Source organism: Corvus moneduloides, chromosome 1, assembly GCF_009650955.1.
Source record: "Corvus moneduloides isolate bCorMon1 chromosome 1, bCorMon1.pri, whole genome shotgun sequence".
Lineage (NCBI taxonomy): Eukaryota > Metazoa > Chordata > Aves > Passeriformes > Corvidae > Corvus > Corvus moneduloides.
The window spans coordinates 99,923,111-99,947,726 of NC_045476.1; the positions used below are offsets into that span (position 1 = coordinate 99,923,111).

General features: G+C 38.0%; 1 protein-coding gene across 2 annotated transcripts in view; it reads right to left on the reverse strand.

Moving 5' to 3' along the window:
- ELP2 (elongator acetyltransferase complex subunit 2) overlaps positions 1-24,330 on the reverse strand; it is a 39,825-nt gene extending 15,495 nt beyond the window's left edge. For both annotated transcript variants that reach the window (XM_032119837.1, XM_032119827.1), the window contains exons 1-12: positions 24,172-24,330; positions 23,992-24,070; positions 22,181-22,266; positions 20,252-20,402; positions 18,956-19,033; positions 14,681-14,745; positions 8,647-8,713; positions 7,657-7,791; positions 6,640-6,735; positions 4,841-4,941; positions 2,731-2,862; positions 2,102-2,251 (exon numbers count right to left, since the gene is read on the reverse strand). In XM_032119837.1, the coding sequence (XP_031975728.1) occupies positions 2,102-2,251; positions 2,731-2,862; positions 4,841-4,941; positions 6,640-6,735; positions 7,657-7,791; positions 8,647-8,713; positions 14,681-14,745; positions 18,956-19,033; positions 20,252-20,402; positions 22,181-22,266; positions 23,992-24,070; positions 24,172-24,303 (1,272 nt within the window). In that variant the 5' untranslated portion in view covers positions 24,304-24,330. The remainder of the gene's footprint in view (positions 1-2,101; positions 2,252-2,730; positions 2,863-4,840; positions 4,942-6,639; positions 6,736-7,656; positions 7,792-8,646; positions 8,714-14,680; positions 14,746-18,955; positions 19,034-20,251; positions 20,403-22,180; positions 22,267-23,991; positions 24,071-24,171) is intronic.
- Positions 24,331-24,616: the final 286 nt, after the last annotated feature.

Below are 24,616 nucleotides of genomic sequence, written 5' to 3' on the forward strand. Positions count from 1 at the left end.
GTACTAGGTATCATATGAATATAAGCAAAGGCATTATATTGACTGAACACTGCACATATCACCCTAAAAATTCAATTCAGTTTTGAATGTTGAAGTTTCCGATAGGACCTGAATGGGAATTTGAGACATCCTACAAAACTTCATGATTTCACAAAGGCTTGATTGTTTTCCAGTGAGGAAAAAAGCATTCATTCTAAAAAGGATAAAATCAAACAGTGCAACAAGCCCTTCTTACCCTTTACTAGGTATGTTTTTGCATACTTTGGAACATAACACATAGCAGGAATGAAAAAAAAAACCAGAACTCAAACCCCAAACAGACAAAGAGAGGGCTGTATAAGTCATGCAATAAGCTTCTTCCAGAAAAATCAGGATGCAAAGTTGCATGACAAATTGAAGCTGATGGTTATCCCTCTTTTCTGATATTCTGATATCAGAACTGAGACTTTAAGAAAGGATATTTATTTGCATTTAACACTTAGTTTCCTTCTTATAGGGAAAAACATAAATACTGACCTGTAATACTAACTTTCCACAGATATCTGAACCATCCATTGTGTCTTGTTAAGACAAACATTGGATGTCTCCTGCTGTAATTTTTCAGATGCTGAACTCAGTGTAATAAGGAAAGTAAGCCATTTTAAAAGCCTATGCTATCCAAGTTCATGAGCAGAAGTAAAAACCTTTCCGGGGTTCAGAAGTCCTGAACAAACCTCTTCAAATGACCCATTTCTACCCCAACTCTCCACTTCACCCATCCAAAAAGGATACTACAGCTTTCTCCCACACCTCATGCAGCAACAAATATTGAAACTACTTAGATTTATACCTGGTCAAATTAGCCAGGCGGCTGCTCTGTGTCAGAACAGGAAGGCAAAGTACATGAATTCAGTTTATGCCAAATTTAGATATGAAGACTGCAATCATTCTGCTAAATAGATTCAAAAGTTTCAGGGAGAGCTGTGCAGGTAAGTCATCCAAAGATCAGTTCTTTCAGAAATAGGATTAAAATTTAGCAAGCAGCATACATAATAAAGAGCGGTACTTCAGTACCACTTCTGTCACAGAGAAAGTGATATTGACAACTCTTGAATGCTGCCAACTTACATCACGTGCTAGTCCTGATCTGTTTTGATATATTTAATGTACCCTCCAGAGTGGAGATTAGGGTAAAAAGCAGGGAAGGAAACTGGAAATGTCCTTCCTACAACACAAGGCAAAGCGTAGCTCTTGAACTGGGATTGCCACCACTCCTGTGTGGCCTGGAAGAAGGAAATCAAAGAAACCATGCCAAATTCACTCTCTCAAAAACATCAGACCTCCTGTGCTGGTCTACATTACAGAAGCTTTGATGAGACAGCTATAATAGCCTCCCCCAATCAATGGTACAGAGCCTTATATGACTACAGTCGGTCTAGTTTCTGCCAGTTTCCTGGATGGAACACTGGTACTGTTCTGCCAGAAAAGGTTGTATTTGTAGAGGAGGAAAATGCATGAGAAACAAGAAACAGGAACTTCTGCATTCCTAAACAGACTTTCCCCCAACCCAATGCAGGAGGAGTGAGCAAGCAGCTGTATGGTCCTTAATTGCTGGCTGGGGGTAAAAACAGGACAGGTACCAGCTGCACTCAGGTAGTTCAAATAATCATTCTAGTAAAACAGAGTCATAAACAAATTAATGTAAAAAAATACAGTGAGAACTTTGTTTAGATTAAGTTAGTGTAAAAAAGTACAACCAAGTTAAGTTTCTTTATGACTACCTGCAGCAGTGTTTAGCCAATTGTTAAACAAGTGCAATAGGTGCTTATTAGTACCAGTCATGTATTCCTCTCTCTGAATTACTGCAGAGCCTGTTTCCCAAGACTCTGGGAGAACACTAACTGAAGGTAATCTGGAGGTGGACTCAAGAATGAACTGCAATCACACTGAGTGATTGCAAAAACTCTGCCACTAATATTTTTAAAGTGAAAACAGCACAAACTGAATGACCAAACCAAGCAGTTTTAAACAGATCACCAGCTGGGAACTCAGGTGACTCATTCCAAACTCAGGACAGACCAAGCCCCCTTAACCACACTCACAAAATCTTTGAAGATCGTACCTCTGTCTCTTCCTTCCTTTTCCATGGAGCAAAGAGCCTTGTAGTTTGATCGGAGCCCACACTGATGATAAACTCTCCTTCTGGATCCCACTTTACATCCTCTACACTGTTAAAATGTCCTGAAATCACAACTTCTGGAGTCCATTCTTTCTATTAAAAGAGTTCCACAAAGAAGGAGTTTTTCATTTGACTGATTGGTAAATTATAAGCAAAATAAAAGTATCAATGGACTTATTAAGAAAGTAAGAAAAAGACGTTTGTAAACAGCAAATTATTAAAACTCAAGAGAGGCTGAAGAGACACAAATACTGATTTATTGCTCCCATCTAAAAGAAATTTGTGTTATTTGTTCAGCTGTGAACAAAGCACAACCACAAAGGAGTTCAGTCCTTTCAACTGACTTCATGATCACCACAGGCAAGAAACAGCGTTTAAAGCGTGGAAGATTTCAACCTCCCTTCTGTGCAGGACTGAGACCCCTATAGAGTATTATATTCAGGAAAGGACTATTTCAATCACTAATTTTAAACTATACTGTTACACTTTTCTATTAATAACAGAAATTTACCTCAAATGACTTAAAAGTACAATTCTTTTAAGTAATACTACTAACAAAAAAACCAACGTACCTCATTAACTGTAGCCTGTTTCCAAAGGTGGAGCGCTCCATGAAAAGCATGAGCAATGATCATTGAACCATCTGGACTGAACTGGCAGTCAAAAAATCCAAGAGTATTGCCACCCACTTCACCTACCCGTACCTAAATTAATGAACAGAAGGGAAATATCCATGAAAATGGTCTTCCATTCCTACAAAATCATTCATATTTCACAAGATGAAAAACTACCTATAGACAAGAGTTCACGTTACACACACAAATACATTCAAGGAATATTTTAATTGCAAAGTTAAGCACTGAAATATCATGGGAATTAAAGCTGCATGCCATTTGAATGGAACCCCCTTCATAGACATCTCAAGATAGGATCCCCAAAGGGAAAGAAAACATCACATTAGATGAGATGCAAACCCAAATGTTCCGTGTTTCAGTCCAGCTTGTTGGATGCAACAGTTCCTTATCTGTTGCCTGGCTACTGCTCTGTTGCACAATATGGAAAAATGATTCAAAGAAACAGTAGTTCCCAAGTACATTTTTTTTCCTACTTAATTTTCAAGATTCCCTACCATATTTTCACTTCCCTGTTTCCCCATGAACACCTGCAATTTGATCCACACTCCTTCTGTGGCATATTCTGGCCCCCGTTTTGTGCTTCCCTTATGACTTCACATGTATGTACGCATGCATACACACAGGCCTTATAGTTGCTCTAGTGCCCTTCCACTTTTTAAATTTTATTAAAAGATTAATAAAGTTACATTTTCAAGTTTTATTCAATACATAAGACCACCATTTCTTTCAAGCTTTCAACTCCCCCATTCTTATATGGCCTCTTTTAAGATCAAAATGAAATGAACCATTGCCCCATTTTAAATGGCATTGCACTAGTAGCTCCATTTTATTAGCACTCACTCAAAAAAAACCACTCATATTGAAGTGACTTTGATACACCATGCTAGAGGCAGAATTCTAGTCTCACCTCTGAGCAGGGGAATGAATTTCTGAAGGCATCTTGTTCATCATATCATGATGAAAGAGAGAAATTGGGATGTTCCCCTTGTGCCCTTCCTCCCTGCAGGATTCCAGCTCAGATTTCCCTCTCTCGATGCAAAACGGATTGTTGCAGTTAAAATGTCTGATCTGAACTTCAAGCTGCACATTTGTGGTCAAACAAATGCAAAGAGAATGTAAAATTAAAGAATCACAACTTGCAACAAGCTTTACTGCACAACCCATTTTTAGAAGCTTGTGAATTAAGCCACAACTATGTGTTACACCTAGGGACATCAAATGGCATCTCTGTGTGATCACCCTTTTCTGAACTAACTTCTACTTAAAGCACAAAGGCACCACAACTTTTAAATGAAACAGAGGAAAAATTAAATACCGTACTGTAATTCTCTCTTTTGCACCCAAGAGAGGATTGGAACTTTCTTTGTGACAGGAAAGATCACAAACAATGGCTAGCATAACCCAACACAAACAACACCAACTGAACTACTGCAATTTAGAAAAGCAGGTCAGCTGAAAACAAAGACCTCAATCAAAGCACTAGAGAAATCTGGCTGTACTGCTTGTTTATTTAGGATGATCCACATCAGAACAGCTTTCAGAATACTACACAAGTGACACAAGTATTCAGCTCAAATGGAGAAAAACCTAATGACACAAGCCCATGATCAAGTTACTGTGAGTAAAACCAGGCTTATGAATTGCATGTCAGCTGCTCTGCAGTAACTGCTTAGGTCACATTCCCACAAGGATTAACTGCAAACAGTTCAAGAGGGTTTCTTCCTCCTCTTACCAGGAGTATATAGCACATAGTGTTACTATGCAGCAGCTGTCTTGTACACTATGAATGACAGTTGAGCACAAACACCCCCCAAACTCCTCAGTATAGTAACAAGAAAACAAACAAACAATAAAAATCATATTGTATCACCTTTTTTTTAAATACAGTTTTACTGGCAACAGAGCATCAGAATGAGTATTTTTGCAACAAAACAGTTTTGCCTTTCTCTGCCAGAAGTTTATAGAGTTTTTGCTCCCTACAGCACACACATGATGCTGGAAAAACAAATTGAATATGGTACATATTGTGAGAATGACTGACACTTGCCTGTTCTAGCCAGACTCCAGATTCCTTATCAGGTTCCCAGATGATCACAGTTTTGTCCATTGATGCAGACAATATCCTCATTGGTTGTTGCATGCTGCCATCTACAGTACAAGGAAAATTATTACCCTACAACCTAGGGGAATACTTTCTAAAGAAATTAGGTGATACTGAAATACAAACACATTAAGAAAATTGTTCAGCATGAGAGAAACACAATGCAGTTCTTATATGCCAAATTTACAGGCTCTACATTCTTGCCAGGTATTCTTTAGGAGGTATTGTATTCTCAGCATAATCATCCAAAGAAAAAGTAAAACATGTATATGAGAACAACCATATTCCACAGTTTTCGCACTCCAAACTCATATTGGATTAAATATAATTTGGAGGAAAAGCTAGAGCTTCACAAAGAGGATGCACAGCAGTTCTCAGTTCCAGTCCTAAGTAAGTTTTTACTGAGAGATTTACAGTTTAAAATAAAATAATCTCCCAGTATTCACTGTTTATTTCCAAATTGTTAGGTTTGCTACTGACTTCAGCAGACTCTAGAATCCTGTAAAACATACAGTAACTCAGGACTGCTCCCCAGAATGCAGTGAAACACTCCAAAAAAAAGCCCAACACAGAATGGGAAAGAGGGAGCTGGTTCATCACCCAGTTGTGAAACCTGCAGGAAAACAACTGAGGAATTTTTCTTGATAATAGAGATATTGGCGGGCATCTCATGAGGTGATACGTTAGCAAGAGGCCTCCCACCTTACCTTCTCAGGTCTCTCAGATCAGTTTGCCACTAGTGAAAATCTGTTTTGGGGAACCCAGCATTGGGCAGGCCACAGAACACAAGCAGCTTCACGTATGCAGAAGCACCTGGAAGACTTCCTGGTCTAACAGGACAGTTTTCAGATTGCAGTGCAACGCTGACAGGCCTATATTGTGCCTAAACCTTGCTCTAAAAGGTTAAATCTTTTAGTGGTGTCTAATCTAGAAAAAAAGAAAAGTTTAAGGACCAGATAACTAAACCAATATTTTTAAAGCAAGTCCTGTGTCTTTCACTACATGTATTTTGACATTCTAAAGGCACTCTGCTGTTCAAGTGTTGTATATACACCAGCAAAGCTGTCCTTTGTACTGCTGAAGTCACCTGCCACCAGTAACTCTAAAATATATCACAACAAAAGACATCTTTGCCAGTACAAATATTCAAGGGTGTTCTGATTGTGCAATGTCAAATCAAGAATCTCCTTCCCTTATATGCCAGGCAGGCAAATAACAGCAAATCAGAACTGCAAACAAGGCTGTCAGAATTTAAGGATTTCAAAAGAAAGATACATACTATAGCAAAATGCAAAATTAAACTATAAATAACACTGTTTCAATAGGAGTCTGCATTAATGCCTTAGAGGTTAGAGAAAACTGTTACTCCAGGAATGTGCACCATTAAAAAGAAAGGAGTGCTCTTGAAGTAATGCTCACCTTCTGAAGAACAGACATTTCAAATACATGTGTCAAGGTAACCTATTAGAGCTATTAATTCATACTGATTAATTAAACTAATTTGTACACCATAAGCCACAAATCAATCACAATAAAGTCATTACAGCTCAGTTATTTAATTTCCTTCCTTAAAGAAAACTTGAGTACAAGGCAACATCTGTTTACTCATAAGACATTATTTACAGAATTTAAAGACTGTCATTGTCTACAGGAACAACTGAACATGCAAACAATACAAAGACACGTGACTGTGCTCTATGTATATGACACTTAACATTGCTGGTAAGTGTTTAATACCTCTTTACCTTTGGAAAATGAAGGTTGCCAGTGAACTGCATACACCCAGTTTTCATGACCAGCCAACACAGACTCCAAAGAAACTGCATATGATGTGTCAGTATCTACCAAAAATCAAAGAAAAGCACATTTCTTTCTAAAAGCCAAGAAAGACCAGGTCACTTCTGCTATCATTTGTAAAAATAATCAACTGCTTTCAACATCTACAGGTATCTCAAAAGCTTACTGACATTGAACAGCTCCTTGAAATCCTACTTTGCCACAAGCCCTGAGTACCCGATTGATGGTCACAGGTCAGTGTATTGCCTCAGAGCAGTCTCTCAGAATTCCTGGAGAACTCTCAAGCAGCATTGAAGTAAATGCTCTAAATTGGCACTACGCATACTCTTACACATATTTGCATCTCCAAATGACGGAAAACACAAGCATTAAGATACTTCAAACAATGAATCAGGATTTGCAGGAAGTATCATGAGGGCTTTTTACACATAACATCATACACACTTCATTGTATTACCAAGTTGCCAAATAACTTACCCTACAGTATCAGCAATGCAAGCATCTGACATTACTGTCAGCTAAACGGCTTGTTAAATGACCATAAAGTAAGCCTGTGCACACTTATCTGTTCTTTTCAGTATGTTTCTAATCTTAAAATAATAGCAGCACCTCTTGATTCATTGTATTTGAAAGAAAATGAAAGGTAAGCTATTAAACTGGAGAACTACACTACAGCTTCCCTCCCACAAATAAGTGTCCCATATATTGCATTTGGAATATGCATAACAATAACAGAATGTTGATATTAAGCTCTCTCACTGCTTTACCATTTCTTGTAATACATCATTAACTTTCCATAGCCATGCCTTTAAAACAGTAATTCTGCTTTTTCTAACAGCTAAAAATAATGCAGTCAACAAGAAACAAAACAAACTAGGTAGTAACCACCTTGTTAGCTTCCCTGAAACCATGAAGAGATACACAAGTGAAAAGTTGTGCCAGAGAATTTTGCAGCTGTTACCTACCTTTAACAGTAAAAACATTCTCTTTCAGTTTTATGGAATCATCTTCAGTTTCTGGAAGTTGCTTTGATTTTGTACATACTTTCCAAATTCTTATCAAACAGTCCTGAGCACAGCTTGCTAAGAAAAGGTCTTCACCTATTTGTTTTCAAAAAAAATAAGAAAAAAAAATAGAGCTACATTTTCATTGCAACCACTGCCAGGACTAACCTATCACCTTTCCTTACATGAACCTACAGCATTATTCCAATTTTCCCTATTGTACACAGTATAAAAATATCCAGTTTTATTTCAACATCAACTCACTTTCCCATTCAAGTTCTCTATTTTTATAATGCATTGAATATGAATATGTCCCTGCTTGTAACATGTGGAAGACATGGTAAACACTATACATGTTGTACATTTTTATTTCCCTACTATTTATGGCCTTTGCTTTTGGAATTCTATCAGTATCAATACTTGTCAAGAACTCCTTTCCTCCTTTTCTTTCTCCAGGCTTGCAGCATCCTCTAATTCCACTTTTTTTTTTTTTTTTCGGTGCCATGGCAATAACTATTTGCTTAGTTCATGTCTGAAAAGGTTCTCCTCTTAATTTCCCAATTAAAAAAAAAAACATGGGGGGGGGAGCAGGAGAAGAAAAGATAAACATACTATTTCCCCCTACCCTCCCCACTTTGAAAAAGCAGCCAACTCTCCCTCACTCAGATACAGACATTTGTATATTGAAAAGGACAAGTTGCTAAAACCCCAATTTGTTTGCAGTTAAGTACAAGTCAGGTAAACATACCTGAAGCAAGCAAGAAAAATAGGTTTTAAAAGGATACAAAGTTTCATCTTGAGTTTTAATATTAATACCACCATCTCAGGAAAACAAACATCACAACCACAAGAGCTTAGGTGCTACAGTGCCTTAAGGCCATCTGCTGGAGGGGTAAAACACTAGTACTGTCATTAAACCAGAATACAACTTTATTTATCTTTCATACTGACCACAGACTGCCCACTCAACGCCTCTAATCCAATCTTCATGGCCAAGGAGTATTAAAGTTTTCTGAAACTGAATAAAAACTCCTGTTACATCACAGAAATGCACCTAATTACCATGCACATATCAGCAATAAGCTGTATTTTTTCAAATCTTTTATATTTACAGCTTCTATTATTTGAAACCGGAAAAAAAAAAAAGCTGCTACTAAGGATTGTAATTTACACATAGATTCTAGATAAGCCTTTTTGGTTTTATCACCACTGGATAAGCACATGTAACATTACAGCATTTCCCAAATACAAGCGGGAAAGGATGTGAATTTAAGGTGCACACCTTCAAAAGGCTACAGTCTCTCTATAATACAGTTGAATTTTTTTTTTAAAGTTTATCAGGGTTACTGTGCTACCCAAAGAATAACATAATGCAGGTGTGATGTGACAAGTAATTTCTCGTATTTGTGTGAAGCGGATACAACTGCAGACAATGAAGAAAATGAATACAGGCAAAATCCAGTATAAAAAGAAGAGTAAATCCTTTGAGATTATTTCAAGAATAAGTTTGTAATAGAATATGATTAATAAGAATCAGTTATGGTGCTGGAAATACTCCCTATGTTTCTTAAGTTTATTGACAAAGTTTCTAAGGAAGCTACACATCAAGAACTGCTGATGGAAAACTGCATGAAGATGGGCTCAGGAACACAGGAATGCAAACACAGTCTGGATTCCCTTTTAAGAACTTTCACTAGTAATTTATTTTCATTCATAACATATTAATATTACTGTTTTATTTTGATTCAAGTACAAGTGTTTACTCCTTACTTAGCATTTAAACCATTTCTGCTTTTCTTTGCCCAGAAAAAGCCCTACTTTCATGACATTTTTTTAATCCAAGTTGACTTAAAGTACCTGAAGTAACTGTTAGTTAAAATGCTACCATAGTTTAGTATGAATAACTATCACATTATTTCTGGCATTATATTCTACTAAATTCCTTACCTTACCTAGGCCTACTAAGAGCTATGATTAAATGATAGCCTCTGCTATCAGTGCAAGTAAAAAAGCCTTTCTTATTGTGTTACTGCTCTTTCAGAAAATCTGTCTTCAGCTTCAGAAGAGATGGTGAACATTAGTAATTCACTCAAAGGAAAAATCTGTATGAATATGAAAAAACTTATACTCAGAAACTGGCATGTCTCTTTTTGACCCAACGTTTCTGATATTCTCCAAAACCACCTTCCCATCAAACAAAGTTACTCTGCTTCTCCTCATCATACAGTTGCAGTCACACAATCATAGAATGGTTTAGTTTGGAAAGGACATTAAAGATCATTTGGATCCACCATCCCCAGCCATGAGCAGGGGCACCTTCCACTAGACCAGGGTACTCAAAGCCCCATCCAACCTGGCCTCAAGCTGTTCCAGCGACGAGGCATCCACAACATCTCTGGGCAACTTGTTCCAGTGCCTCACCACCCTCACAGTAAAGAATTTCTTCCGAATATCTGACCTAAACCTACCCTCTTTCAGTTTGAAGCCATTGCCCCTTCTCCTGTAGCTACATGCTCTTGTAAAATGTCCCTATAATTACAGAACAATCTGTATATGAGATATGTGGCCAGAAGAGCTGATCAGATACTTCCAAATCAGAAAGTTTAGGTCTTAAGATTGTGTTCTCAGAGCCACCTAAGCCTCATTTAGCTGGTCACTTCTGCACTAACTGGCACTTCTAGATGGGGTGTTCCAGACGGATGTTTATGTTAAACACCCACCAGGTTTAAAGGCAGAAGGGAGCAGTCCAGGAAGTGACATGAAACAGCAACCTAAAGATTCTTCTGAAGGCTACATGCTTCTGGCAATACATAAAAAAAATCTTTAGCAATCAATATTTCAGATAATAGATAAAACACATATTTATTTATTCATTTATATGATCTTTGACAAAATGCTCTGTATTTTATAGCCATCAAGGTTAGCTGGCAAGTTTATTTCTAACTGAAAGACTGGTTCAGGCTGAACTGTTGCTAACATCCTTCTCTTTTATGGTAAATTTTATGCTAAACAGTATGTATAGCTCCTGAAACTTGACGCTAATATTAATCTAAACACATAGCTAATCGTTTTCCTTGTTCTAATTTCAAGGTGTTGTGGTGTAGGGTTTTTTCAATTACCCTGCTCATCTTACATCAAAGAGATCTATTAAGAAAAGCAGCCATTTGTTTTCCCGTAAAAGAATAAAACTAATTACTTTGAGATTATTAATACTACCCCAGATTTTGAAGTCAGTTCTCAAGCAGGTTTTTAGGTACTACTTAGCTTTAAGTCAAGTATGCAGTTCTTTTGTGCTACAGAACAAGCACTCTTAACCAGTCAGCTAGAAGTCTGTACTAATTTTTATTTTTACATGCTTACATTGAATTTACATGCTTACTATTGAACTATTCAGAGGATTTAAGGTAGAGGCTTCTGAACTTAATTACCTCATATTTCATGCACAGCAGTAATATCAGCACCAGATGGTCTATGAGGCCTCATTGTTGAGGAGAGATACCCCCAAACTTCTGTAAATGCATCCACTCCATTAAATGAGAAATTCATGCTGCTGTCTTTTCCATCCCTATAACATCATCCTCCACTCTGCACCTATCTGAGCAGTGTCAGTACAGTGGCTGGAAAACAGAGATGAACACAAGGGCTGTTACCAAATACAGAAGGATGATGCCGTGAAGCATGAGGACCATCACATTCTTAGTCATATGATTTAGTTTTAGGTGGTCTGTGAGGAGCAAGGAGTTGGACCCAGCAATCCTAATGGATCTCCTCAAACTTGAGATGGTCTGTGGTTCTGTGATTCAAGGTTTTCAAGATATTGTTTCCCATAAAAATAAAAATTGTCCACTGAAACTGAGCAAAGAGTACTGTTGCTGTTATGCCTTCTGCTAGGGTTTTTTGTATTGTTTTTGCCCTTTTCTTTCAAGTCTGTGTCTCTTGGTATCCTATATACGGTTTCTTCAGATGTATTTGGTTCTAAAATTGAATTAATACAAAGGTTCACGCAGATGCACATGGTCATTATTTTTAGGTGGTTCAGTCAAGGTTTTTATTATTGTCTAGGTTATATATACCAGTATCTTGAGCTGTCATTCTCTTTTTTACAGATTTTGTTTTTATAGTCTCGTATTTCTTTGTTTCAGTTTCCACTTGGTCCTCACTGGATACACAAGAAGTTACAGTACCAACAGTTAAATCTAACAAAACCTCCTGGCCTGACTCTACTTCACAGGCTTTCCCATGCCTCTTACCTAATCTCTGAACATTGTTGCTTAGCAGCAATCTTGTCTCTTTCCTTTTAAGCCAAGAACAAAGCTGTTCTGTAGATAGAACAACTAATGAAGCTGTGGACACGCCCAGCACACTCTGCACAACTAATCCTGCCCACACTTTGGGTACTTCTCTTTCAGGACCAGGCTAGTAACAGTTTGGTAAATTTAGCAATAGTGGTTCAAGTCTTCTCATTTTTTCTCCAGCAGACACTAGACATGATATCCCTCTTCCATCCAGCTGTTAATCAACAGATTAGAAAGAGCCTGGATTACTTTTGATTCATTCCCCTATTACACTTCTCAACTAGGCCAAACTACTCCGGTGGAACCCAAAACACAGTGCCCTGTCTTCTCAGAGATACAAAGCTCAATGTAAAAATGTTTTGGTTTAAAGATCTAATTTAATCCACTGGTTTGCTTGCTTGCCCTCCACAGGCCACATCCACAGATGTTGTATCTCAAGCAGGAAGACATACTATGCTTTCTGAAAGATTTTTCCCTGGATACTTTTATAATCAATAAATACCCTCTTCCAACAAGTCAGAAAAGCAAAGAGTTCATTTTCTCTCTACTGTTTAAGACAGTAAGGGATCTATGGGTAGCGAATCTCAAAAGCTATAAAGCATGCCCACTCAGATTTAAAAACCAAGCAGTTTTTTTGACTGTAAAATTAATGAGTTTACCAAAAGGTAGACTGAATTAGCTAAGCAAAGATGCCTCATCCTCCTTCAGAGTCTAACAGTGCCCTTTAAGTTTCATTAGAACGCCCAGTTATGAACGTGTGTTCTGCCTTTGGATTCATACAATTTTTTTGAGGATGTTAACCAAAAGAAGTGGTTTACAAGAGTCACAATTAACAGAACAGAGCTACAGGCCCTTACCAGTAAGGGAATGACACAGGAGCTAAGATTCTAATCATTCTCTAATGCCAAGTTCCAGTAAAAAATGGCAGGGCTATAGTAACACTTCCTTCAAATACCTTTAATACTACTAAGAAGCCATAAATAAAGATGCCAGTAGATCTGAAAAAACCTGATGAAAGAGAACCTCCCTTTAGCAGCTAGGCAGGAATTCATGTCAGAAGGCTTGCAAGTATGTTTTAATTCTGTTAGTAGTTGTCAAGCACTACATGGGCTCTTCTCTTTGAGGCCTGCACAGTCCATTTAGCTAAAAGAGATGTTCTGCAAAGTTAAGATAGACACCAACAAGAATTCCCACCTCATTTAAGAGATATTCTGAACACCAACTCTGCCACAACAGCTGGTGAATACACTTTCTGAAATTGAAGGTGTGAAAAATAGCACATGCAAAACAAAACTGCTCACCCCTTGTATAAAGAAAAAAAAGACAGCACAAACTTGCTTATGAAGCTGCAGAGGGAACTCGTTTATTCAAGTTACCTTCCTTTACACTCCACAGACTGACTGTCTTTAAGAATGGCAGACTATTGTTATACTGGAAAGTTTGGCCAACAATGGACAAAATAAGTTATTTATCTCTGAACATTTTTGGCAGTCAAACTGTATATAATTTGTTAATCTGAATCATACAAGAAAACAAGTTTCAAACTGTGAATGAGAAAAAACAACTGCACAGTTCCTGAGATAAAAGTCTTTCTTTAGCACATTGAGAATCAGTAGTGGCATTGTGCCATTGCTAATTCCCAGAGAATTCATTAAACTGACTTAACTCACAAGCTACATAGGAAAAAAGAAAACTAAAAATCTAACCATGCACCCTGCTTTCCCACTGAGTGTTCAAGAAATCATTAAACATAGAAGAAAAGGATGAAGTACTTATTTTACTGACAACAACAGCAACCAAAAAATCTTAATATTGTACATGGCAGCACAAACTGGCAAAATTATCTATAAAGTAGCTTTTATCTCTCTCAAAAAAAAAAGGAGTATCTATTCTTTAATCCCTAAAGGGAGTGTGTCTGAGCAAATCCAGAAGACTAACTAGTTCTACATATGCCAGTTTCAAAGGGGGATTCTAAATAGTAGCTTCACTGGTGCATTGGGAGAGTTTTTGTGGTTTGAAGGGGTTTAAGGGAGTGAGAAAAAGAAACAAGTGGTACTGAGTTATGTTTTGGAAAACACATGCTTCAGAATCTAACAAAACTTCTGAACAGATGCAAGAGAGGACATAATGTTTTTCTACTGCTCCAAAGGAATATTTATCTGTATGAAAAACTAAAAATTGACAGCTTCCAAATAACACATGAAAAATGTGTGTGCTTTTAGAAGATCAGATACTCCTAAAAATACTTTTTTTTTTGATGTTCAAAAGCATTCAGACATAAAGGGCATACTTAGCAACAAACAAAGTTCCTCAGATAGAAGTCGTAACAGTTTCATTATAAGAATTTATAGAATGAAAGTAACAACATTTCCATATGAACAACTCAATGCCTGGATACTTAATAAAGGACAGTTGCAGCTATTTTGTATCAGTGGGAATAGAAACACAGGCTATCTTCACACAGGGAAAAAGAAAAATCAAGAAAAACTAACACTTTCATGCACTGAATTAAACTTCAATATTCTGTATGTGCATTTCATAGAAAATGCATGAACTATTTGAAAAGAGGAGGTTGTATGTGATGGCAGTGTAGAGACAGATAGGACTTACTAAGGAACTTGAACAACAGCACATTTGAAAAGAAGCAGAACTGAGTAATGCTCGGAGCAAGAAACAAAAATTGTAATTACCTGCCCATTCTGCTGAATAAACAAACTTATTTTGCAGTCATCACCACCACAAGCCAGTATTGGTACTGGAAAGGAAAAGTCAGTCTTAATTTTTTATAAAATCTAATATTCTAGGATATGAAAAAATATAAATAATGTAAAAATCAATATAGAAATATATAGAAATACATCAATACTAACAGATAGGCAAGTGCAATACCACTTTTTAATGTTTTCTACATTAGCTGCCTAATAAATTAGTATCTCAAGAACACAGAACTCAGGAGTTATTTTGACATGCAAATAATATCTATAAATATTTAAGATGCTAAAAAGAGTAGTTTGCCCCAAGTTCACATATCCATAGGAAGTTCAAGTACTAGCGTTATTAATTAACTATATTTTATTGATACCAACAGGCACTTGCTCTAAATACAGAGGGAAGGAACAAAACAAAATGACTCAGAACTAAAGCAATTCAAGTTCCTAAATCAAGATCCTAAGATGCTAACTCCATCTAAACCTATAATTATTATACAGCAAATAAAAAGACAGACCAAAAATGGAAGACGGATCACCACTACCTGTACCCAAGAATATGAAAGAAATGAAACATTTTTTACACCTACTCAAGTCTTGAGTAGTAGCTGACTTCCACTGGCTAACCTAAAAAGTGCACAAACCCCATAAGTCTATTGAATCAAAGTTAAGTCTGAGGCTAAAAAAAGAGAAGTTAGGCAGTGTATTGCTTCCTCTCTTCTACAGAATAGGATAGGGAAAAATAGTTAACTCTTATTCCACTCTTCTCCTTTTGGGTCATAAGGAGGAAATACTACTGCTAGAGACTGAAACAGTAAGAGAAAATAGATTTATATAAAATTATGAAGAACTAAGCTATTAATTAAGGGCTAGGCATTTGCATTTCTCAAGTCTGGATAGAAACCAAGATACTAAATTTCACTAAAATCAACTACTTCTTTTACAAAAAAACCGCATGCCATCCCTTTATATAGATAATTTTATCTTTACTATGCATAGATTAAAAAATCAACTTGAATACCCATAATATGCTTATCCTCTATACTAATTTCTTCTTTCTACTTGTACCAAATCTGTGCCTAGTCATCCACTGTTCCTCTTGGACTTCTCCGTCACATTTCACATTCTTATAGTTCCATCACTTGCTTTTTCTCTCCAATCTCTTAAGTCACAATTCAGCTCCATCTCCTCCTCTCTTTAATAGGGCTAAAAAAAAAAAAACCCTGTTTTGGATTGAAGGTAATGAGCTGCTTTGAATGAAGACCTGGTGGTCAGGTCCACAGAAATTGGACAAGAGTGAGGTTTTCTTCCATAAAATACAATACGATGGCTGTTCTTGAAGACAACACCATCCTTTCCTGAGAAACATATTTTATGGGCCATTACTGTAATTACATATTTACTCAATGGAATGAAACTTTAACTAATAAAAACAAAGAGAGAATTATGATTTAGTTGCTGTAGCAGATACATGCAAATACTTTCACTCAAAAAGTCCCATCAAGAAATATATATCTGGCAAAACCAGACTAGTATACAGTTTTTCATATAAATGCTTTAGGGTATTAGAATTTGGATCTGATTAAGATAAAAGTCCTGCAGAGGAAATAAGAAAAGTATATTGGATAAGCAGAGCTTTTCCAAGTTCACTTGCTCTTTTTTTTCCACCTGTTGCAATTCAGCTCTGATGAGACAATTATTTACTGTCAGAAGCCAAGCTACATCATGACAATTATCCAGGTGGTAAGAAGAATCACAGTATATGACAAATAGCTGATCAAGATTTGTAAAATAGTAAATCCTACTGCCAGCAATTTAGAAGCAGAGTTTGAGCAGACACTGCAAGGCAAAATCAAGCAACCAACCAAAACAGCACAAGGCTCTTCTTCAAGGCTTAACAAGCAAATGCACAGAAACTACTTAGCGAAGAGGCTGCCAGAAAAGTGCTTAAGCTGCATTCCAGCTGCAAGTGACTGGTCAGGTTTTTGTAAGCAATCCACCAGTTCTCCCTATTTGACTTCTTCACAAAAGTGGCTCAATTTTTTTTTTTTTTAATAATTTATTTTCAAGGACAATCAGTTACAATCCTAGGCATCATGAACGTCTTCTGAAAGTTAAAGCATCCATTGCATATGAATCAATTTTCAGTGCAAGCCTCAAACTTCTTTGCTTGGTGAAATTAGAGGTTACTGTAAATGCTTCAGGAAATGTAGTTTATGATTTTCAGAAAAGCAATTCTGTATTTAGTTCCTGACTTAAGAAATGCAGATTGTTCTCAAGAGAAAAGCTTCTTTGAATCTCTGTACAGCTGAAAACTTAGCCTTTGTAAAGATTTCTGAGCATCTACTAAATTTATCGTAGATCATTTTTCCCTGAAGCTCATTAAAATTCCAAATTGCCATTAGAGATTAATGTTTCTGACAAATGATCAGCAGTGATATTTTTAATAATATATTTTAAGCTACTTTATTTAGATCTCAGAATTAACATACTCCTCGGCTATATGGACTACTATGTCAAGCTTAGGGAGAAAACACTGGTTATGCTTTAATAAAGTCCCGTTACAGATTTCTACAGGAAACATTTCTATCCATTTACAGTTCAAAATCTAAACTGTGTCTTGGCAATTTTAGCAGCAGAGGTTATTCATATTGGAACTGGAACAAAAAAAAGCAAATGTCTAGAAAAAAATTTTTTAATTCCATACAAAATGAAATTTTTTTGCAAATTGAAATTATGCAAATTGAAAATAATTTCAGTTTTTGAGAAAAATAAAGTACTCTTTTTCAGATTATGAGCACTGTACTACTTTGGATAACTAATCTGAATGGGGATGAGAAGAGTTCATAATAAAGGACTGTCCTGCTCTCAATGTAACTTTAAGCAACACTGGTTTTGGGGACTCTGAAAACAAAATCCTTGCTATTCCACCATTCAGAGAAGTTTGAAGCACTTCCTGCTATTTGAGTTTCAGAAACATTTAGCTTAAGAACTAATTTAATAATTTTAACAATAATTTTAATTTATGGTGTTTTCAAAATGTATGATTACTTCTCTTATATAGAACATGATTTCAGCATTAAACAGATGCACTACTCTAGAGTGTTACGGTGAGAATTTCTTATGTGTACAGCATCATAAATGACAATATAATCTATTGTTTTGCAGTATGAATGTTATACTCATTGACACCACAGGCACTTCACTTCTAAAGAATATTCCCACTGGAGGTAATGATTTTAATTTACCCTCAAGCCTTCTAACTCCATCTCAACAAGCACATGCTAATGTATTTACAGGAAAAGAGAGATGTAAATGTTCTTTACCGGTGCAGATGCTGCTTTTGGTATCAGACACGCTCTGAAAACAGAGACTGGCACTTCCAAATGGGACAATACATCTAGATAAGAGCTTTCATAGCTCCCAGATTTATCAAGGCCAAAGAATAAAATATGCTTGTAGTCATATAATCAAAACAACACATCAGTGTGGAATGCATGCAGCAAAGAGCTGAAAATTCTAGATAGAGTAAGAAAATTTAGCACTTTTCCAGTTGGGAGCCTGGCAGGTCTCCATCCAGGTGAAAGACTCTAACAATACTTAAACACAAACTTAATTCAACACATGTATCTGGCCTGAGCATACAATTGCTTTATTTAAAAAAAAAAAATTAAGAAAGCTTCTACCTATTTGCAGAAAAAGAATGTGTCTGTGGCAGCCTACAAAATCTAACATTTCTGTTAATAGAAACCCACATAAACCATACTGAACAGTCAGGTTAAAGTAGTTTAGCACCTCAATTTTTTCACATTTAAGATTGTACAGGTGATAAATATTGCTTGGGAACCTAAATTTTTTGATGCAGGCCTTCAGATTTTTTCTGAATCTTGCCCTTCAATTCAAACAAGAAGAACAAACATATGCAGCAGCACCACAAGGAGCAGGTGGAACTAACAGCATCATCCTATCCCATTCACTTACAGTATTGTTACCCTGTTTTAAAGCTTTTCATCTCAAGAGTTCAACCAAACAAACCCATGTGAGTGCCATTTTGAAGACACTGTAATCAGTCTGGTTTTTTAAATATTAAGAAGAGTTCAGAAAAAAATTTTAGATATAAGAATCAGCTGAAGCAGATTTCACAGAAAACAAAAACTGTGGCACACAAGTCTGGAGTCAGTCAAATGAAAATCTATTTGGGGGATTTCTTAGATTTTGTTTCCTGCATTGATATTCAAGATGTGCAGCTTTACTTACCATTGCTGCCAGGCAAGAAGGATAAGCAGACATCCATAACAAATCCATTTCCAAACTGCAGAATTTCAACACATTTAGCTGGAAAACAGGAACAGACAGTGTTGATCTCATTCACTGTAACTATTACAGTTACACTGCCATTTCCTACTACATTATATAGTTAAAATTTCCCATCCTTTTTTATTTCAAGAATCTGAAACATCTACATTTTTTCAGAAGCCTAAACAATAGTATCATCCTCTGTGTGACCATAAAAATTAATCCAGAGTTAGTTGAGTTGGAAGATAATACTGAGTATTGCATTTATACAGCTTCACTGTGGTAACACATCAGAAGCAATAAATAGAACAAAATATATCCTGTGGCAACAGCCTTCACTGCACAGTAAGCTAAAACTGAATCCATTTGCTACAACAGCAGCTAGAGAGATGAGCAAAAACCTGCAAACATCCCTGAGATCCTGAAAATTATTAAACTAATAAGCCATCCAGATCAAAATAAACAAGAGGATAGCAGAAAAAAAAACCTCTCTACAGAAGAAGAATTAGTCTCTCCATCACTGGAACCCACAACAGCAAGACAAAATGGAAAAGACAGGATTTCATGGGGTTCTTTGGGAGCATCAAAAATGCCTTCCGGAACATGGGACTGTAGATTGGCAACTCCATACTCTCATGTAGGCAAGGCAATATGAAATCTTCGAATACACCAGACAAAGAAGAAACCAGCTAAAGAGATGCAGTCACTATAATTCATCCAGCAAATAACACTTTAAATATCGATTATCTACCCAATTTATTTCTTATGTATTTAGAATGCTGTTTTCCGGTATTTCCATGCAAGGGCCTAGTTCAACAGAAGGTCAACATTCTACTATCCCAAACTTCATTGGATTCAAGCCAATAGCAAAAATCAAGTGACTAGTTAAACCTCACCTTTCTAATACCAGCATTAATCATTCTACTATGTAATTTTACTTCACACACACGTACAGCTAGTCTGCCTCCACATTACAGAGCAAAACAATGGTTCTGATTATTATAATCTGAATACATATTTAAAAAAAAACAAGTAAATTCAGACCACACATCCCTGATGAAATATGAAGATAAATCATTCTGCAGAACAAATCTGGCCCAAGGCTTTCAAAGAGTAATACCGTGCTTTGATGTACTAAAGTCTGAAGAGAAATCAATGTAGTTGCATTACAAGATGTTAGTATTTAATGCTTAATGGATAAGCATTCATCATTCTTATTTAGCCAGTATGTTATCCCTAACATTAAAAAAATGTTACCTTCTGAACCATGCCGAGACCAGATTCTCACAGTAGAGTCAGAGGCTGCAGAAGCTATTAGCAGATTTAAATCAGGTTCATCTGACTGGTAGACAGCATCCACAGCAAAAACAGCTTCTGTGTGGCCTTTGAGAGGAATGCTTTTCACAAGCTGAACACATGAGAAAATTTTACAAAGTTTTAAATTCCAGTAACTTTTGTGCAAGAACTTTTAAAGCCATTTTAGGAAATAAAATGGCTTAATATTGAAAATGAGTTCTATACCTGCAATGGCAGAGGGTCTGCCAAGCTATGCCTAAACTATAGCATATTCCAGGAAACTCAGAGAAGGGATACAGCAGTAATGAATATTAACATGGTAAGATTTTGCTCAAAGCTGAACAGAATTAAATGTTGCCATGTACACTATACAAACCTCACCATTCCTTGAGGAAAGATGGAACAGTATAGAAGTTAGCAAGAGCAGTTTTCTTTCCTTTTTCTCCTTCTCTTGTCCCTCACCCTAAGGAGCATCTCACAAAAGTCTGGAGACCCTTAGTGAAGGAGATAGAGCAGGGAACACAATGGAATAAGCAGCAGCTACAGCAGTGCTAGCAGCAATGTTTAGCATGTTCTCACAAGTCAAAACAGCTTTTTACTCCTTCAAAATGCCAACATGAAAAACAACACTGCTAAATTTAGACTTAATGAATACAGGTGATACAATTTGCAATCTGTTCCTTATATACACAAAGATCAAAATGAGAAGCTTTTAATTTTGCAATCAGAAGTTATCCAGCATTTATCCAAATTTTATCATAGACATGTTTGACATCTCTTTCCAAAATACAGCCAGGTAGGCCCCAGTAAGAATTTTTCATTGGTTCAATATAGAACTTTGTTTTTAAGATTTACACTAGTCTAGAACTGCCATTAAAATGTGCACATTTAGCCACATTCTTTTGAAATTATTGCCACATGGCTGTGCACCACATCAGCAGAAAAAGTTTAGTAAGAAGTCTGTACGTTATCTTAAATAAATGCATGAACAGTTATGATGGATCAGGACAAGAAATAACTTATATCTGAGAACCTTCCCCCATCCAAGTAGGTTCATTTCCCCCTACTATGCATTCTCATGCATTTTAAAATGCCAAGACTAATAATCTACTTTGAGAGAGATGATGAAATGGGTTACCTACACAGCCATTCCCAATCCAGTGCCTAATAAGAAAGACTTTAAAAGTTAGATAACAAATTAAGAGTGGTTTTAATCTAAATTTCAGGTCACACTGAAGGCTCTTTCACAAAATATTGCATCTTTTGCCTTACATTTTATGGCACAAATAATAAATTAGCGTGTCTCCTTACTTTTATCCATTTGTCTGACAAAATTAAATTGTTGCACAGATTTTTTTACCTTCATTTTTGTTAAACATCTACCCCAACTCGTATATATTCCGGTAAGACTACCTATATACAAACCCCACACTGTTGCACAGATCGACCAGAAATCACTGGAAATGGATATAAGGAAACAAGGAAGAAGGGTACAGAAAATGCCAACTCAGAATGGGCCTCATGGTTTGAAGGCTTTAAGGTGGTTTAAAGAAAACTGCCAGGTGAGATCAGAAAGCTGATGAGTCAAGAACAGACACACAGGGTCCTTCAGACACCTAAACAAATCCACTCAATGACTGATTGGGTAATTTCTTTACCAATGCTGATTTGAAAAAGGTGAACTAAAGATTTTATTTATAGTAAAACACAGCAACACACCAACAATTTCAAGGATATACACACGGGGTTCAATTAAAAAAAAAAAAAAAAACCAAAAACAGTCAAAGTGAAACAAATAGCGTGAATCAGAAATACAGACAAAACAGATAATTTGTGATATGTGAGAAACTACTGAAGAAGGAGATTTGAAGAGAGGTTACTCCTGCTCACCTGATTATTCCATGTTACTGTATCCTTCCATTCCCAAAGAATAAGTTGTTTATCAGATCCACCAGAAATTAACTCTGTTTCAGAAGCTAAAAAATATGTTTTGGTTAGTTTAGTGTAGACATAACTTTGTAACAGCAACATAAGCAGTTCTGCTGGTTACTACTCACAAAGTATCACTGGTAACCAAAGCCTCCACCAAAATAAAGTATAGTTAATAGGAGTTGCACTGTGCAGAACAGGTTAAGAGCAAAGATACTCCCCAAGAACACATAAAGAGAAAATTCCCAGGACTATTTAAAGTTCTGTATGAAAGTGGTAAAAATACCATTCCAAAAGACTCTCAAATCCAACAGTGTAAATTAATCTTTTGGGTTTTTGTTTGGTCTTTTTGGAACATAAGAAAATAAATCAAGAGAAATCTAAACAAACAGAATTCGAAGCTTCACAAGAAAATTTAATTCTCAAGTTCCCTGAAAATAACTTCTTTTAATCATTTTTAAGAAGAATATGTTTTAGTGCAACCAGTTGAAAGGATGGCAGTTTATATCACTATTAAAAACTAATGTTTGCACCTCAGTACTTCTCAAAAAAAGCAACCAGCACATTACATTAACATTCTAGTCAACGGCCCCATTTCTCTTTTTCAGTGAGTTTCCATAAAGGCCTCAGGACACAAATATGTGCCTATGAACAGTCTGCACCAAGCAATGTTAAATCGTGGAATTGCTATCTAGCAAAAGCCTCACAAGGGTCTCAGACATTTCTATCTATCTAAAGATTATTTTTTTCAGAGCACATGACCTCTATGCAACTTAAGAGCTTTATACTCAGAGATTGCTCAAAAGACATCGCAGATCAGTTTACAAAGTCAAAACACACAAACCTCCAAACCTTCCTGAAGAGACTGGTGGCAGAACAAGCAGCACAAGCCATCAACCTGTGCGAGCTGCTGCAGCCCCAGGCAAACATCCTCCTGGGGTGCCCTTGGCTGTGGGGCCAGGAGCAGAGATCCCCTCACTGACCAGGCAGCTCACCTGGGTTCGGCAGGTCACATTCCTACAGACCCACCTGTCAAAATGAGGCCACACCTCGAGTACTATGTCCAGTTCTGAGCCCCTCAGTTCAGGAAGGGCATTGACATGCTGGAGCAGATCCAGAGATGGGCAATAGAACTGATAAGGGTCTAGAGCACACGTCTTATGAGGAGCGGCTGAGGGAGCTGGGAGTGTTCAGCCTGGAGAAGAAGAGGCTCAGGGGGACCTCGTCACTCCCTACAGCCACCTGGAAGGAGGCTGTAGCCAGGTGGGGGTCGGTCTCCTCTCCCAGGTATCAAGGATGAGATAATACAGTCTTAAGCTACACCAGAGGAGGTTGAGATTGGACATCAAGGAAAATTTCTTTACAGCAAGGGTGATCAGACATTGGAACGGGCCGCTCAGGGAGGTGGTGGTGTCATCGTCTCCGGAGGTATTTAAGGAAAGTCTGGATGTGGTACTTAGTGCCATGGTCTGGTTGACACGGTGGTGTTGGGTCATAGGTTGAACTCGATGATCTCTGAGGTATTTTCCAAACGAATTGTTTCTGTGAAAACCCCTAATGGGAAGCTGAGCTTAAGGCGAGAGGATGCACTGCAAGCGCCGCAGCCCCCTATTTCCTTCAGTGTACAGCCCAGCCCCGCTGCTACCGACCCTCCTCCGACTCCTCTCCCCTGCAAGGGCAGCAGCGCCCGCGGCCCGAGGGGAACCGGCCCCGGCCCCACCGCGGCATCGCACACCCGAGGGGACGGGGGGGTCCAAGGCCGCGCTACTCACCGCGGTCCCGGCGGCGGACCCAGCGCACGCAGTTCACTCTGCCGGCGTGGCCGCGAAGGGCGGCGACCGCCCGCCTCACCTGCGGGACAGACAGACAGCACCGAGTGTGAGGGACTGGTCCTGGTCCTGGTCCCGGTCCCGGTCCCGGTCCCGGCCCCACCCCATAGCGCATTAGCTCACCGTCGGCTCGTAGAGGATGACGTCGTGGCAGCTGCCGAAGGCGAGGAGGCCGCCGCGGCCCCAGGCCACGGCGCCGCCGCCCGCGCGGTTGGCGCAGCAGGCGATGTGACAGAGCGACACGGGCGCCGCCATCTTCGCCGCCGCTGGCGCGTGCGCGACCCCGCGCGGCTCCCGTGGCAACGACCCCGCGCGGGGCGGGGCCTGAGGGGGGCGGGGCGCGGGGCCGCGGGGCGGCGCGGGCTGGGGCGGCGTGTTTCGGTGCGAAGGGGGCGTTTTTATCCTTATTGCAGCTTTTGCCGAGACCTCAAGGGTTTAAAAAAGTTTAAAAGTTTTCTGTTTGTTGGTTTCTGTGAAAAACGTCCTCCTAGTGTCCAACCTAAATGCCCCCTGGCGCAGCTTAAGGCCGTGCCCTCTCATCCTGTCACTTGTTACCTGGGAGAAGAAA